Genomic DNA, 18,628 nt, shown 5'->3' with positions numbered 1-18,628 from the left:
AAGAAAAAAAAATAAATAAAAAAAATAAAAACTGACCGAAATTGGATTTTCTGGCACAAAATTCGAGAAGAGAAGAGAGTAAAAAAAAAAAGGGCTGAAATCCAGCTTTTATAGAAGGAAATTCAGAGTCGGTGGTCCGGCCCGGCGGCAACAAAAAAAAAAAAAAAAAAAAATTTATGTGAAAACTCTTTTGGTGTTAATAATCCTTTTTGTTTTTTTTTTTTTTTGTTTTTTTTTTTAATACTAATCAAGTTTTTTAGTGCTGATCAAGTGCAGGTACAGATAAAGTTCAGTACAAGATACATATCAAGTGCAGGTACAAAAGTTCAGTACAAGATACATATCAAGTGCAGGTACAGACAAAAGTTCAGTACAGCAATAAAAAGGTAGAGTAGAAGCTATCAGTGGCGGGGCCTCCTCCTCCTCTGATCATCAAAGGCCATCTGAGTCCAGGCCACAGCCACTTCTTGCTGCAATCCAAGAATCAGCTCCATCATCTGATTAACCAACCCGACAGGAACCTGAAAGTTATACAGAGAAAGACACGAGTCAATATCAAAGCTCTTACAAATCCTTTTTGTGAGAGATGTATCAGGTTTTACCTCAGTAATGTCCTCGGAAGGAAGAGCCAGGCGATCCACTTTCTCCAGGGAGACTTCTCGAGTAGCTGGAGGGCCGTCGGGTACAAAGTGGGAAATACTGTAGGGTAGGCGGAGCTTAACCAGATCCGGATGAAGCGGCCCGGTAGCCTCCAGAATGGCCCGGGGAGCCCTAGAATGGCCCGCCGATCGGCTAGGCCCAGCCTGCGAAGAGCCCCCAACCGGAGTAGAAGAAGTAGGATCAGTCACAGGCCTCCTCCTTGGAGTCCTAGTTGAGGGACCCGAAGCTCGGGAAGAACGAGTGCCGAACGGCTGAGAAGCAGCCGGTCCTTGGAAATCATCAAGACGAGATCCAATGGGCTGCATTAAAGTAATGCGGCAGAATTCATCATAATCTCCCTCCATAATGAACTCCAAGTATGGAATGCCCTCGGTATGAGTAGCAGTGAGCACCATCTGTTTGCCCGCTCGCATGTCAGTGGGAGGGGGATAAGGGACAGAACGGCAGCCTCTTATTTGGATGTCCACTCTTTCGCCCAAGTAATATCGTCGTAAGAATGGATGCGACAGAACCACCCTCCGCTGAGTCAAAGTGTCTGACCGCTGGAAGCCAGAATCAGCCTGAATCCAGCTCTGTAGACGGGCAGTCATTGGCCCCGCTTCAACCTACAAGATTTTTATGTTAATAAATCATTTTTATTTAACATATCTAAAATCATTAAAGCACATACCAGTTCCAAAGAGCATGTATCAAAGAAGGCTCTCAGCTCCTTCAGCGATTTCTTGCGCCGAGCAGCGTGAAGACGTGATTTGTACCATCTCCAAGCCAAAGGTGCCAGCCCTAATTCAAGGTCAGGCTGAAGCAGCTCGGGGCGAGTGTAAGGAAAGTATTCGAATGCCCAAGTCTGTGTAAAAGAAGAAAGGGAAGAAAAAAAAAAAGAAGAGTCAGTGAAAAAAAGAAAAATCCAGATGTAGGAAAAGGAGAATGTTCCTTACATTACCTCCCAGAAGTAGTAAGTCCCGCTGAGTTTGCAGTGACCTCGACTCAGAGCACACATATCATCATACATGCGGCTCAGAATAGCACCGGCCCAGTCATACTCCTTTAAATGGGCCAGATTCTCCAAACTCTTCAAGATAGAGGGGTTAAATCTCTCTTTTCTGTTGGACCAGAAGGTCGAAGCAAATAATAGCAGCAAGGTAAATCTGGCTACCTGAGTAGCCGTCAGCTCTCCCCGCCCAAATCTAGCATAGATGTCAGGGGCCTGGAGGGATAACCAGCGCCTAGAAACGCTCAACGCGGGAGAAACCGTGCCAGGCTCGACAACCCGGGGCAGGTCCAGCCCAATCAACTCCAACATTCGGTCAGAGGAGATCTCAGACCTCCAATCATCATACAGCTCAATCGGTCGAACTCCGAAAGGGATTCCGGAAATCACAGAAAAATCCGTAGGGGTCATTGTCAGCTCGCCCCAAGAAAAGTGGAAGGTGTTGGTAGTGTCCCACCACCTCTCGGCCAAAGCACCCAATAATTCCTTGTGATTGTTCCGAGCCATGTCAAGGTGTCTTAGATAACCCAGATAAGACGGGCGGATAATTGCACCCACCGGGTGGCTGTAATCAAGAATTTCAGGCGGAATTCCAGCTATTGAACTCTCACCGACATCCAACTTAATACGACAATCCTAAAAGGTAAAATAACCTAAGAGTTACTCCTCGGTCCTTTACTAAGGGTAATATCTTAGTGCTTTCCTAGCATGCATACTGATAAAGATAATAAGCAAAAATTACCATTTTGGCCTAAGGCCCAATAAAATTCATTGTTTGGCCTAAGGCCCAAAAAATTACAATTTTGGCCTAAGGCCCAAAAAATCACAATTTGGCCTAAGGCCCAACAAAAAATTCACATTTTGGCCCAAGGCCCAAATAAATAAATGAGAAATGAGCTTACCTGGGCAAAGATGCCGGTCACGGAGGCGTGGGTATCCGCTTCCACCGCCAGATTGGCATCGTCGAGGGAGGTCCCCAGAGACTCCAGAAGGTCTTCATCACTGCTATAGCCTGCCATGGTGAGAAAGTTGAGAGAATTGGAAGTTTGGAATGAATGAAAAATGAATTCTTCAGCTATTTATAAGGAAAAGGCTAAAAGGCGGGTCTTCCGGACGCGTCTGATTTTCGCCTCCAAAATTTGGTCTTCAAACAACCACCGACGCCCATAAATCATTTTTATGGTTGCCGGTGGGGGGCAACTGTGAACACTCAAATTTTGAGGCTCAAAAGCTTATTTTCTTCCGGACTGCGAACAGTCCGGCCGGACCGGAGGCCTTTCGGAAAGTTCACCGGAAATATGCCAATATGGTACTTGAAACGTCCGGAAAATTACGAGGATCACGGAACTGGTCTCGGAATATTTTTTGGAGGTCCGGAACTCCCGGAAAAGCCCCCGGAGTGAACTTGCCTGCCCCGGTGGCTCAGCCCCCGGAGCCAGCCGCCGAGCCGGCGGCCCATCCCGGCGGCTCAGCTGCCGAAGGACCGGCGGCTCGGCTGCGGAAAGGCCGCCGAGTCGGCGGCCCATCCCGGCGGCCCAGCCGCCGAGCGGGCCGCCGGGCGGGCCGCCGAGACCCGGCGGCCTGGCCGCCGGGCGGGCCGCCAAGCCGGCGGTCCATCCGGCGGCCCGGCCGCCGGGCCGGCGACCCGGCCACCGGAAACAGTCCGTTTTGCGCCTATAAATACAGGCCTCGGGCCTCCTGTTTTCCACACTCAGTCTGTGTTGACGGAAGCTCCTTCTCCCTACGCTCTTTGCGATTCTTTACTGCTTTCTTGCATTTTTTAATTTTAATTTCATTTTATTGTTGTGATATTTGGTCACTTAAAATTAAATTAAAATTAATTCCCTTAACGAGGAGCTTAACCTGGAGTTAAGAAGCGGTCGACGATTAAATCAGGTACGTAAACAAAACTCTGCCTATTTAATTTTAGCACTTCATGCATGCTTCTCTTCTACTCCTTTTAATTCTACAACTGCATAAATGCATTCATGTCATCATATAGGCAAGTAAATTGCCTCAATTAAAGTATGATTAAGCTAAATGCCCGGTTAATTAATAATCGTGGTATTAAAGCCTAAATCCGACAATATTGGCTTAAAATATCTAGTCTATTAATGGCTATGGTATGATTGCCTTTATTTCGAACAATTTTCGGCTTAAGTCCAGTTCATCAATAATTGTGACTAAGTAGCCTAAATTATTCACGTTCTTTTGGCATTAAATTGCCTACATTGCAGTTTGATTAATTACTTTTGGTAAACAAATTGCCAATAAGTAAGATCAGTTATTTTTTAGCAATAAAACGCTTAAATCAAAGTTTTGGCAAAATGCCTTAAAACTAAATCAATCTTTTTGGCTTTAAAGCTTTAAATCATTCAATTTTGGCGACAGTCGCCTAAATAAATCATCAATCAATTTTGGCAACATCTTGCCTAAATCGGCACTTTTTGCTAAAAGCTTTCAAATCAACACATTTTGGCTAAAAGCCTTTAAAATCAATTTTTTCGGCAATTAAATTGCCTAAATCACAAAATGTTTTGGCTAAAAGCCTTAATTCATTTTTTTTGGCAAACAAATAAGTCCAATCAACAATTTTCTGGCACACAAATAAGTCCAATCAAAACTTTTTGGCAAAATGCCTAAAACAATCAATTCTTTGGCACAATGCCTGAACAAAATGCACAAAGCATACACACACTCATGCATAAAGCATCCCCATTCAAAGCCCTCTAAAAGAGGCCTATCGAACTACGTTGACTTTGATCTTCCATTCAAACGGAAGTACGTAGGCACGTTCGGGATCTAACCCCGGGCGGCAAGTCGAATCACATAAACATCTTTTTCATTGGTCTAAATTATTTCATCTTCCTTGCAAAACATTCATTCTTAGGTTAGTTTCATCAGCATGACATAGTCTCGGGATCCACCTCGGGTTCGAAGACCATGCCTTAGACATTGGGCTAATTAATCTAGTAACTAGGTTAATTAAAATTGGAGTCACTTATGGTTTTTCCTAGTTTACCCTAAAACAATTAAACAAGGTGGCGACTCATACATTCACGTGCATTTCTTCCTTTAGTCACATGCCCATGACATTTTGGGGAAAGGGGTTCACACCAGGGAAGGCCAATGTTGTGGCTGACGCACTGAGTCGCAAGGCAGAATTAGCCAACATCAGTGCTAGCACCCCACAGAGCAACCTGCTAGAGCGCATCCGAGAAGGGATGCAACACGACCCCTTTGCCAGAAACTTGCTCAAACTTGCAAAGGAGGGCAAGACACGAAGATTTTGGGAGCAAGATGGTGTGCTATATACTCATGGCAACCGCATCTTCGTGCCGAAATGGGGGAACCTTCGCAAAGAAATTCTCAAGGAGTCCCACGACTCAAAATGGGCTGGGCATCCTGGTGAAGCACGAACAATGGCCTTAGTAAAAGTTCACTACTATTGGCCAAGGATGCATGATGATGTCGAGACATATGTTAAGACTTGCCTTGTTTGTCAACAAGACAAGGTAGAACAGCAACCTCCCGCGGGCTTACTTGAACCTCTTCCCATTGCGGAACGTCCTTGGGAGAGTGTCTCGATGGATTTCATCACTGCACTACCAAAATCGGAAGGATACGGTAGCATCATGGTGGTTGTTGATCGATTCAGTAAGTATGCTACCTTCATCCCCGCACCAGTCGAATGCAAGGCTGATGATGCAGCCCGTATGTTCTTCAAAAATGTGGTAAAGTTATGGGGACTTCCACAAAATATTGTGAGCGACCGAGACCCCTGCTTCACAGGCAAGTTTTGGCGAGAATTGTTCAAGCTGATGGGGACAGACTTGAACTTCTCAACCAGCTTCCATCCCCAAAGTGATGGGTAAACAGAACATGTCAATGCATTATTGGAGCTGTATCTCCGACACTATGTTAGTGCCCATCAGCGAGATTGGGCTAAGTTGCTTGATATTGCCCAATTCTCTTATAACCTCCAAAGGAGTGAATCCACAGGCAAAAGTCCCTTTGAGATCATTATGGGACAGCAGCCCCTCACTCCTAATGCCATCGCAGCTTCTTATGCCGGCACCAATCCAGCAGCTCACAAGTTTGCGAGAGAATGGCATGAAGAGGCTGATGAGACTCGTGCTTGTCTCGACAAGGCTGCTCGACTGATGAAGAAATGGGCTGACATCAAGCGGCGCCCAAGAGAGTATGCCGAGGGAGACAAGGTGCTAATCAAACTCCTTCCTAACCAATTTAAGGCGATGCGCAAGCTGCACAAAGGGTTAGCAAGGAGGTACGAGGGACCATTCCCTATCATCAAACGAATAGGGAAGGCCGCCTATCGAGTTGAACTGCCGCCCAAGTTGAAGATTCATGATGTCTTCCATGTTAGCATACTGAAACCTTATCATGCGGATGATGAGGACCCAAGTAGGGGCGAGTCTACTAGAGCGCCAACTGCTATTGTTACCGAATTTAACAAGGAGGTTGACAGCATACTAAACTCACGAGTGGTGCGGCGACGTAGAGTGCCAGCCTATCGCGAGTATCTAGTCAAGTGGAAGAACTTGCCCGAGTTCGAAGCTAGCTGGGAGCATGAGGATACTCTTTGGCAATTCAAAGACAAGATAAAAGAATTCGAGGCTCAAGACGCGACGAGGACGTCGCGAGATTGAGTGGGGGAGGGTGTTACGCCCTGCACAAGAAGCTAGCAAGAATGCAAAGGCAGCCTCACAATTTATAGGCAAGACTTAGAAGGGTGCCAATTGGGCTGCCACACTTGAGCCCGTTTTCTAGAATTCTCCACATTATTCTACTCAATAGATATTTCATGTAATGTCTACATTATTCTAGAATTATCCATGTAATCTAGACCGTTGATTTGAATAGATTAAATCCTAGCCGTCCATTGAGGAGGTGGAAGTGGCTATAAATACCACCCCTCACTTCACTTGTAAATCATCCAAGCTCATACAAGCAATACAAAGCATTTGAGTGTTCTTATAAGCTCTCTTGTGTTCTCTTCTCTATTTAACTCTCGTTTTTGCTCCAACACAACTATAAGGCTTACTTAGCTCGTCCTAGCACCCAAAGGCGACTAAGTGCCGCACGGGTAGGCAAGCTAAAAACCTATCTCCGTGACACTAGGCTTCTCTAGTAAGACCCAGATTATGCTAGAGTGGTTTCCTTCGAGCTTGCCTTGCCTCCACAGGTGCCAGAATTCTCTAGAATTCTCCAGATGATCCTCCAACCCTCAAGATGGCCCTAGATTATAGTAGAACTCCCTAGATCTCCCCAGATCATTCTATCACTCTCTAGGTTTTGCTAGCACGTCCCAAAGGCTTCTAGGCTTCTTCCTTAGTTTTATGCTTTCTAGAACTCTCTAGAATCTTGGAGAATAGCCTAGTATCTTCCTTCCATCGACTTAGTTGATTATATATACATATAAAGAGGCACTATAAGAACTCTAATTGCCTCCTTAATCCGCATGGTTTCAGGCCACTCACTAAAAACACTTCAAATATCAACTTGTAAAATTAGATCGATTTGACATTTATTGGATAGTTAAAATTATACTATCCATATCTCAAATCAATAATTTGCATATTAAATCAAAACATCCTAAAAAAATGTTACTCCCTCTATTCTCTTTGTATGGAGAAAACTGATTTTGCACATGGATTAAGATGGCAGTTTAACTGAATATTTTTTCTACTTTATGCCTCATTTACCTAAACAATATTAATTGGTCTGTTAGTTGAGAGAGAACTAACTTATATAATGAGACTCCCAATGAAGCATCAATTACAAGATTTACAGTCAAAAATGGAGGGAAGAGGTGAGTTAATGCATTAAACTCTTAAAAGTTCAAACTTTCCAAAATTATAACTTTCCGTTTGAAATTTTTAATTTCCATTTACATCATTCTTGAGCTTTTCAAATATATTCACACAAATATAATGAAAATATAGAGCCTTAATTTTATTACTCTCATTGTCTCCTTAACTTTTACAATATGCTTACATATAAATTTGAAGTAGATGAAAATGTAATTACATTCATAGACATTTCAAAAAAAAATGGCAGTGGAAAGAGGGCAACAATAATTGTTACATCATGAATCCACCATTTTTATTTTATCTCAATGATATTTCAATCTACTCGTCCGCACATTCTCAAGATATGGCCACAACTTTCCAACTGCCAAATTTGTACTTTTTATTTGATGAAGAACAAAGCGTTATAGTTGTTCTTGAAATGAGTCTATCTCAAAATGTTATTGCAGACAACACAAAAATAGGAATACCTGATCATATAAAAAATTCTATAAGCAACATGCTTTTTTCTAAGTTGCAACAAGATAACCTAAATTCGTGTAGTTTGAAAAAGTTGCGGCCATATTTAGCATATCTGTGAAGTCAATTTAAGTCTGTATCGCTCACGTTTTATTTAAGAACATAAGCACAAAATTTTCATTAATGCTTAGTTAAATTACAAAATTACATTAAGTTAGTTGGAGTTAATAAAATTCGTGAACACATTTACAAGGTGTAATATCAATATAAAAAGGTCTTTTAAAACTAAGTTGCAGCCTTCCAATTGTGCATTCATATTATAGATAATTACACAAACTGTCACTTATATTTGTGCTTGCATTCATAAAGTCGAGCACACTATTAAAAATCCTCAGAAAATAGTTATTGATAACAAGGCTCATATAAGTGCATTTTAGACTTTTTAATAAATGCCATTACTTTTTTTTACCTGTCACTTTCTCGTTCAGTGAACAATTTTTACACGGATAAGATGGCTCATATAAGGGCATTTTAGACTTTCCATCTGACATTTTTCAAAGTTTCTATTCAAAGTAAAATTCTCTATATAAAAGAAACACACAAATTGGAAAGTTTCTTTATATAAAGAGAAGAGGGAATATTATTAGTATAAAAACGGTCGAATATATAAATTGCCCCGTGAACTTTTATAAAAAAGTCTGGTAGCACCCTATACTTAAGATTTAATCTTTTAGCTCCTTAAATTTCATTTTTTTTCATCAATTACATACTTTAAACTTCACTCTCCTTGTCAATTACACACCTTGTCATGTTGGAAAACTAATTGAAAATGCACGTGCTAGAAAAGAGAGTAAAATGTATTTAAGTATCCAACATGGTATTTTTTTTTTTTTAAGTTTTTCTTTTTAACTTTAAATTCTCTCTCCCATTTTTAAATTTATATTTTTAATGTTAAATTAATTAAAATACTTTTTTTAAGCTTTACTAATATTCATTTCTCTCTCTTCTTCATCTTCTTCTACTTGAGATGAACCTTGTTAGCAATTTTTTTTTTTTCATCGTACTATAGAATGAGGAGATTAAAATGGTTTTCTAATTGTATAACTTTTTCCAGTTAAAAACTTCAGCAATTTAAAACAAAAAGTTACAGACCTAAACAAAAGAGAACAAAATGAAGCTAAAGATCATATGTGAAACGTGAAGATGGGTAAATTGTTTTTTCAACTCAACTTCATAGCAAACCAAATTTTCCAAATTTTTTCTTTAAAAAAAAAAAAAATTTCTTGGGTATTGGAAAAGAACTGAAAGGGTTATAAATCTGCAGGTTTTGATTGTGGGTTTCTGCTTTCTTTCTCACTGGGTTGATTTCTGCAAAAGTTGCAACCATCTAATACTGTTCCTGCCAAAAAAAAAAATAAATAAATAAAGAGAATCAAGTTAATCATCTACATGCTATGATCTTCTATATGGATAAATAAAAATATAAAATCTGAAACAAGAAAAATTAAGAAAAAAAATATGATTTTATATTTTATGGGATAATTTAAAAAATGACTAATAAAATAAATTAAATAAAAGCATGATAGATAGAGAGAAAAGCAAATGAGGATGAGATGAAACCAGGGGATGTTGAGCAGAGAACACCGTTTTTCTTTTTCTTTTTTTTTTTTTAAAAAAAAATAAACACATTAGAGCTAATGTGTTAAATAACTTGCCACCTATAACTGATTTTTCTATCTTAATGTGGAATTCACGAATTAATTTTTTCTCTACAAAATCATTTTTAAATTTTTAAAATGGGCCACGGAGCTTTTTGATAAAAATTTAGGCGACAATTAATATATTTGGCCACATTAAAACTTTATAGTGTTATCAGAATCTTTAATTTTAAGGGCACAGCGTCCTATACAAAGTGTGGCCTTCTCTAAAATTTTTACGAGAAATATACGAGTGAATTTTATATAGAAATGGAGTAAATAGTTAATCACTTTTTTTTTTTTTCTCCCAGACGAGTAATTTTAATGTCTTTAATAAGGAATCATAATTTATATTTATAAAAATTGAAATTGAAATTGAAGTACTTTTGAATTTCAGATAAAAACCATTAGGTGATCGGATCTTCACTATTTACATGCCCAATTCCTCCGGCAATTGTATTCCCAAGCCATGACAGATAAACCACCGCCACTGAAGCCACCGCTTTTTTCCCAAGACTGGGAGTCTCTAATCGACGACTTTCAGCAAGGCGGTGCTCGCCTCCACAAATGGACGGCGGCCACTCACTCCCTCCCTTCTCTCCTCGACCACGCCCTCTCATCTCTCCTTAAAAAAGACTTCCCTCTCAAAATCCCTCTCCTTATCTTCCTCGAAGAATTCTCCGATACATTTTTCACTGATGAATCCCAATTGGACCGTCTCCTCGACGCTCTCCGTGCTGTTGTTCAAGCTCCTCTCGATGGGATCGCTATTACTTTTCTCTTCAAAGAGCAGTTCATGGTCTCTACCACTTCCATTTTCATTTCCATCGACGCGCTCAATAAATTCCACGCGCGGTTCACTGAGGGTTTGGTTGAGCTGCTTCTCACTGTTATTCATCGTCCTAACCACGGCCTTGATCGACAGACACGAGCTATCGCTTGTGAGTGTCTACGCGAGATAGAGAAGTGCTATCCTTGTCTGCTTTCGGGTGTTGCTGGCCATCTATGGAGTTTGTGTCAAAGCGAGAGAACTCATGCTTGTCAGTCTTACATGTTGTTGTTTACTATGGTTGTCTATAATATTGTTAATCGTAAGTTGAATGTCTCTATTCTGAATACTTCGGTGCCTTTGGTTCCATTTAATTTGCCTCAATGGATGTTTAACAGTAAGGAGATTGCGGGTGTGAATGGTAAAGAGTTGAGAAGGGCTTTGGCGTTTTTGTTAGATACGCGGCAGGTTTTGACCCCATGTGGTATGGTGGAGTTCTTGCAAATGATAATGCCACTGGCTGTGGCTTTGGAACTGCAAGGTTCCATGTTGAAAGTGCAGTTTTTTGGGTTGATTTATTCATTTGATCCATTTTTGTGCCATATTGTTTTAGTCATGTACTCCCATTTTCTGGATACGTTTGATGGCCAAGAGGGAGAGATCGTAAGGCGATTAATGTTGATTTCTAAGGAAACACAACATTATTTGGTTTTCAGATTGCTAGCTCTTCATTGGTTGTTGGGTTTTATAAGCAAACTGATATTGAGTGGAGAAGATAAGAAATATAAATCGGTTGCTGATATTTGTTTGAGATTCTATCCAGCTGTGTTTGATTCACTTGCTTTGAAAGCATTGAAGCTTGATTTGCGTGCTTTTTGTTCCATATATCTTGATAGTTTGAAAATAGAAGGTGGTTCTGGTGAGGAGGGCAGTGCTGCTAATTCTGTTGTCAAGCTTTTTGCAGACGGTCTAGTTTCTGTTTCAGCTTTCAAATGGTTACCTCCTTGGAGCACTGAAACTGCTGTTGCATTCCGTGCCTTCCATAAATTTTTGATAGGTTCTTCATCTCATTCTGACACTGATTCTTCTACTACTAGAACCCTCATGAACTCTGTAATCTTTCGTACTCTACAGGTATTTTTTTTCTGCTGACAATTAATTGGTCTGCATTGCTTTATTCTGCTCATTTATTTGCTTTTCACTATGAACATAGATATTGGGGGATTAAGAAGCTTATTAGAAAGCTATTTCTTGTTTTGACTTGTCTTTCTTTTATGTAACCGAAAGCTCTTTAGCATTTGGACTTTGGTCTAAAGAAGTATTGAGATGCTATTAGACAAAGTATTGGTACAATTTTTATAGATTAAAACAATAATTTATAAGTTGGATATGTGTGTCACCTTCGAAAACACAGATTATATGAGATTCCACAACTGCAAATATGTCAGGTGATAGTGTTGTTGTGAATAACGAGTTAAAATAAAAAGGTACCTTATAAATCATCCAGGGAATTGTCTTCCTCTTAACAGTTCGTACTAATTTTGGCTTTGAGCATTCCAAAGTCAAAATAGTAATATTTTTGAAACATACAGTTTTTGCCTGAGGCTAGTTTGGAAGGAGAATTTGTTCTGATTATGTAATGTTGAGGACATTGAAATCTTAAAAGTTGGGGAGGAAAAAGTGTCTACATATTTTGATGTCCACACATTTATTCTTTTCTATTTTTCCCTTGTCTCTTAATTCACCTCGCTGTTTGTTAAGAATTGTAAAGCTCTAGTGGATCATAATGCTGCCTTTGAAGTACAGAACCGATGAGTATTTCTATATGACTTGAGGTTTTCCATTCTGGAACAGTTTCAGTAATATTCTACCATGATTTGACATAGCAAAATAGGATCTAATTCTAAATTAGGTCATATTTGACAGCAGAACATTGAAAGAGAGGATAAAAAGGCCAAAACTAAAATAGGCTTGAACTTCTGGTTATGCAACCAGGAAAGGCAAATGTCTTGAACTGATTTTTATTATTTCTCAAATATCTGAAAGTTACTTTAAATCTAAGCATTACAGCTTTATTTATAAGCATACAATCCCTTGAGAATAAGATCTTAACTTTAAATCCTAATAGAAAAAAACTTGACTATTCGACACAAAATTCAACTTAATTGAAATATAAAAATAACCCTAATTTGAAAATTTACACTACTTTGAATAATCATGTGCCACAATAACATGAATGGTAACTTTTGAACATGCTGAAATTCCTAGTTTAGCTCTTGCATCGTGAAGTGTGCTATTTATTCAATACTTGATAATGCCTGGTTGGGGTCAATCCTCTACATATTTTCTGTAGCAAAATGTTGGCATTTTGTAGCATTAGTTGTTTTGGTTCTGCTGTTGAATTTTAAATTTTAAATTTTCAGTCACAAAAAGAAGTAAAATACTTGGCATTCTTTGAGCAGTTTGTTTTTTGTGACTAGAAGCAATTTTGACTGAAGAATTTGGTCAAATGTGCATTTTTTTTAAAAGATATGCTTTCAAGGCTGAAGGTTCCATTAGGCAATTACGGTTATGATTTGTAATTTGTTCATAAATTGAGGTGAAATTCTTTTAGTTTTTCAGAAAAGCTCTTACGAAGTTTAGTCCCAAAATAGGTTGGAATGGACCCATTTAGCAAACTGTGAGACTAATCGTCAGTTCGATTGAGTAATAACATGTTTATGTCCTAGCTCTTTCATTTCACATGTAATACATGTGTACTCCATTAGGAAAACTCTTGCAAGCAATAATAAGATTATCATTAATATTGGCCTCTTCCAGTTATTTGTTTCTTACTAATTGGATGTCCCCTCATGGAACGTAGAATATTGCAAAGTAATCTTGGATTTTTACCTAAATTTTCAGGTTTTCTTTCAAAATACAATGTAAAGTTCAGATCCTTGTTTTTCTTTCTTAGAGAGGCTTTTCTATAAGGATATTTTTCACCTATTCTCCATAGGATTCTGTATGTGGCTATTGCTGTTGTATTATTATAAAAATTACTTCCTAATATTTATCCTATAGTTTGTTTTATTTATTTATTCATTCATATAGATCATTTCAATATTGTACTAAGCTAGAGGGAGAGAGGTGTTGATATCACCCATTATATAGCATGAGAAATAGAATATACCGTGCAAAAAGACAACTGAAAGTATCGGCTTAGTCAGAGAGAACTGGCAGGCAGAAAAGAATCCAAGCTTGAAAAGTGTGGGGGAAAGAGAAAGAGTTGGAAGTTTGTTTTGCTGCATGTGCCTTCTAAATAAATAATATCAGACCATCAAAACTATTTTTTTGACTCATGGAGTTCATATCAGGTCTTGGTGTTTTACGTCTAACAAACTGGGCCTGAATCACAGGTGGATCAACTAGATTGATTTAAAGACATTCTTTCTTCTTGTGACCTAGTCCTTGCCATTTTAATTTATGACAATTTTGACATATATCAAATTTTATTTATTTTTCTATTTCCCCATCCCTAATCTCTTTTATTTTGTGGCTGGATGTATGCTAGTGTCTTTGTTTGAGTTCCACCTGTAAATTACTTGGCTTCAAGAAACCTTTTCTTTTTTATTTATTTTTTGTCTTCTATACTTTTTGAGTGGCTAGACATGAAGCAAATAATGCTGATGTTCCCAATTGTACTTCTATATCATTGATGCTCCCAGTTTCACTTGTCCAGGGGATGTTGGTGGGGATGACATTGGATTTTGTAAGGCTGGTTCCTGTTGTCATTTCTTTCATTGAGCGTTTATTAGGCTGCGAAAAGCATCGGTGGTTGGGAGAACGCCTGCTTCAGATGCTTGATGAGTATTTGCTTCTAAAAGTCAAAATAGATTATAAATTGGTTTCTTACTTCCCAATATTTGACAGAATAGCCGAAAATGAGGCAATACCTCCTCAGAGATTGGTAGACCTACTTACCAAGTTTATGGTTTTCCTTGTTAAGAAACACGGGCCCAATACAGGGCTGAAGTCATGGTCGCAGGGAAGTAAAGTCCTTGGCATTTGCCGAACTATGCTGATGCACCACCATAGCTCTAGATTGTTCCTTGGGTTATCTCACCTTCTTGCATTTACTTGTCTTTACTTCCCTGATTTGGAGGTTCGAGACAATGCCAGGTGACTTAAAGAAATGCCCTTCAGCATTTTTTTCCCTCTTTTATGTGTGCATTTAGTTCCTTTCCTTTTATACTTGTTAGTAGCTGTTGCTTCTCACTTTCTTCACTAACTGTGGTAATGCATAGGATCTACATGCGGATGCTAATCTGTATACCCGGAATGAAGCTTAAAGGCATACTAAACTTTGGGGAGCAATTCCTTGGAATTTCACCATCTACAAATTCAAGCTCTTTCTTCAATGTTCTATCTCCTCGACATCATCAGAATTTCAAGAAATCTAGGAGCATCTCATCCTGCATTCATCTGGAGCGTATGTTGCCTTTGCTTGTTAAGCAATCCTGGTCACTGTCCTTGTCGCCTTTGGATATTAGTTCCAGTAAACCTAGTTATCTGGAAAGCATTATGGATAGTGAACCACAGGTTGATTTAAGGGAGCTAGAAGTTGGTACTAATTTTCTAGCAACCTCAAGAAATGAAAGAACTACTCCATTACAGGAGCCATTACGTGTAATGGATTCAAAGGTTTCACAGATCTTAGGCGTATTAAGGAGGCACTTCTCGTGTATTCCTGATTTTAGGCACATGACAGGGCTCAAGGTTAGCATATCCTGCAGTTTGAAGTTTGAATCTGACTCTTTCAATCAGTTATGCGGGAATAGCTCTCCAACCAGTCGGTTAGATGGAATAGATGCGCTTCCTGCTTTATATGCAACTGTGCTAAAATTTTCATCATCAGCACCATATGGGTCCATCCCACCATATCACATACCTTTCCTTCTTGGTGAAGCCACCAAGAAAGATCACATCTCCAGCCCAGAAGTTTCACTAGACATTGTTCCTGTGGAAAATTATTTTGAAGAAGAGGAAAACTATAAAGCTCGCGTTACAGTTGATCTAGAACCACGGGAACCTACTCCTGGTTTGGTTGATGTTTTCATTGAAACAAATGTGGAAAATGGCCAGATAATCCGTGGTCAGCTTCAAAGTATCACAGTAGGTATAGAAGACATGTTTCACAAGGCTATTGTCCCGTCTGACATCTCAGAAGATGCCATGTCAGCATATTATTCAGGATTATTTGATGCTCTTTGGGAGGCATGCGGTGCTTCCACCAACATTGGACGTGAGACGTTCCCATTAAAAGGAGGGAAAGGTGCTGCAGCAATCAATGGTACCCGATCTGTCAAGCTTCTTGAGGTTCCTGCAGACTCTCTGATTTGTGCCATTGAGAAGTATTTGACACCCTTTGTGGTTTGTGTGATCGGAGAACAGCTTGTGAACATGGTGAAGGATAGGGGAATCATCAAAGACATTGTATGGAAAGCTGCTGCATCAGATTCTTTGGTCGATAGCACTGCCTTAGTTACTACCGAGTTCAATAAGGGTCCACTTCATCTGACATACTTCAATGATGAATATGATAGAGAAACTCAGGTAAATGGCTACAAAAGAATCATGGGTTGCTTTCTCGTGTTGATATTTCTTCCACCAAGGTTCCATCTTCTTTTCCAAATGGAAGTCTCTGATCTATCAACGTTGGTTCGAATTAGGACTGATCATTGGCCATGCTTAGCTTATGTCGATGGTTATTTGGAGGCTTTATTTTTGACAGAAAGGTGATCTTACAGAGGATGAAGTCTCATCCAGATGACCTCTTTTGCTGCTTCTGTAAGTTAATTGCCAATTGGTTCTTATTCTTTCCCCAGATTATTTTAACAAAAAGGAGGGTAATTTTTTTTAACACCCGACAAATAAACTGTTGTGTAAATGCCTCTGCAAGTGAGTTGCTTTTTGTTGTATTCTTTCAATGTATCAAAATTTTAAGATACCCTTTTTGTTTTTTATGGCCTTCCATTTTCATTTCTGTAGCAGAAACGTCCAAGTTTCTAGTTTGTGTAAAGCTAATTCATTGTATCAGTTATGTATTTATTGATTAATTGTTGTCATTATTATTTTTATGGTTATTACTACTGATTAATTGTATCCGTTATGGTTATTATTGTTGTCATTGTATCAAAAGTGCTTCCATGTCGTTGGATATTAGGTAAGAGTAGGGTTTGCAGAATATGGCGTTCATAGGGCGGGCGGCTAAGAAAGATAAGAGATAGGGCTTGAAGAAAGCGGGTAATATTGAATGAAAATGAATGGTCAAGCAGTCTCTCATATTCTAGTGACGGAGAGCTCTCAATAAGGCATATAATAAATAAGCCAAAGAAGGGAATGAGTCTCTTTTAATGAAAAAGCAAGCCAGTTACATTCCTTCTCTAATTGCAGAAAAAAGGGCATCTTGTTCCCGGCCAGTTTCCTTGATCGGTATCAGGTATAGCTTGCTTTGCTCACTCACTAGGGCTGGAGGTCGGGATAAGAATGAGATTGTCAGACCCAGTTCCATGTGGCAAGGTATGGTTTCTCACTCTAGCTAGGGAGAAGTAGTTGGATGCAGTGACAGAGCAATCGGGATCCTATCCTACTTTGCTTTGTCATCGATCCACATCCCGCAGCAATGGACTAAGTTATCGGCCAACCGGTCGGGTCCTGCCCTAGCCATAGTCAGGGCTTTCTAGAGACCTTTTAGACAAAAAGAAAGATCGATAAGACGGTTTTTCACAGTAATGACCTTCAGTAGTGCTTCTTCCCCGCTCTGGACAGTAATAATAGAAGGCAAGCTAGCATTAGCAAGGCAAGTTAACTTGAAGCAAGAGCTCTTAAGGGCGGGAGCATAACTGCAACTAAAACTATTACCAGCCTATACGGGCACGCGTACTATTTCCACAACTAAAATCACCTCCTACACTTGAGAACTAATACGCATTGGAAACGAAGCAGACAGTCACCATTACCGAAGACTAGCCTAGTGGTCAATTTTTTTGAACTCTTTTATTCTTTATTTTTCTTGTCACCAAATTTCAAGTTTACTCTCAATTATATTTTTCTGATCAAAAGTTAGTGAAATTGTTATTTTCGTATTAATTAAAAGTATAAAAGACTAAATCGTCCTTTGGAGTAATTAATTTGATTTTTAACTTTATGAATTTCATCAATTACTATTTGTCAAATTAATTACAAAATCAAATATTTAGAGTTAATGAGTTTAATTAACTTCATTAAGATTCAAACATTAAATAGACAATGCAGTACAATAAATCAAATATTTTGTTGGGTCTTAAGGGATGAAAGGGGCACCATGTTGAATGCTTGTCAGTTAGTGGGGGTTTTGATGCTTCAGTTGCTGAGGCACTATCATTTCGTGAGGCCTTACGTTGGGCCAAAAGAAATGGTTACCGAATTTGAATCTGATTCTCAGTTACTTGTCCAAACTATATACCGTGGTCGAAATGATCTTATCCTATTTTGGTTGTTTAATTATGGACTGTAAAGCTTTGTTAAAAGAAATTCCTTTAGGTTCTGTCTCTTTTATTCGTAAATCAGCAAATTGGATTGCACATCTTCTTGCAACTCATGTCTACTCTTTGTCCGATTTGAAGGAGTGGGGTCTTGTCCCTCCTTTCATTATGGATTTTTTCATTAATGATTTAAGTTCATGAAAGTTGCAGTTTTATTATTTTTTTTTTTTTAAAGAAAAAGGACAATCCAGTACAGTAAATTGAAGGATTAAAAGTCAGATTTAACCTTTTAGATTAATTTATCCCGTAAATTTTTATAGAGATTAAAAGGTCGAATTTGACTTTTTTTTTTTTAGCTAATTTAGCCCCTAAATCTATTTTCATTTTGTAAACAATAAATTGATTCAATTATTGACTTTTATTCCTTCTTATTTTTGCATTAGAAACGAATGTTTTGAAAATTGAATTGGACCTTGGTCATACCAGTTAAATTCAATCGAATGTGATTTAGTTTTCTACTGCAAAATGGGCAACTTTAATTTAAACAAAAAAAATTAAATTTTTATTATAAACTAAATGGATAAAGTAGTTAAGGTGCGAACGAACTATGTTAAACATTGTGGGTTTAAATTTTGGAACACATTACTTTTTTTTTTTTCTTTAAAAACCTCAGTACCTTCAAATCCATTAACTTTTTCTTTTAAAATATTTTATAACAA

The 18,628-nt window shown here is 38.7% G+C and overlaps 1 protein-coding gene across 1 annotated transcript; it reads left to right on the top strand.

Annotated features, from left to right (window-relative positions):
• The first annotated feature begins 10,008 nt into the window (after positions 1 to 10,008).
• On the top strand, positions 10,009 to 16,511 carry LOC105648006 (AP-5 complex subunit beta-like protein). The gene is made up of 3 exons (XM_012234251.4): positions 10,009 to 11,538; positions 14,126 to 14,565; positions 14,691 to 16,511. The coding sequence occupies exons 1-3, from the start codon at positions 10,105 to 10,107 to the stop codon at positions 16,183 to 16,185; spliced, it is 3,369 nt and encodes a 1,122-aa protein (XP_012089641.1). The 5' UTR covers positions 10,009 to 10,104; the 3' UTR covers positions 16,186 to 16,511.
• The last annotated feature ends 2,117 nt before the right edge of the window (positions 16,512 to 18,628 follow it).

This window comes from Jatropha curcas, chromosome 10, assembly GCF_041381405.1.
Source record: "Jatropha curcas cultivar XTBG-Jc1 chromosome 10, XTBG_Jcur_1.0, whole genome shotgun sequence".
In the NCBI taxonomy this organism is placed as follows: Eukaryota; Viridiplantae; Streptophyta; class Magnoliopsida; order Malpighiales; family Euphorbiaceae; genus Jatropha; species Jatropha curcas.
Note: the sequence above shows the minus strand (reverse complement) of the source record. Positions and strands in the feature narration are given on the sequence as shown.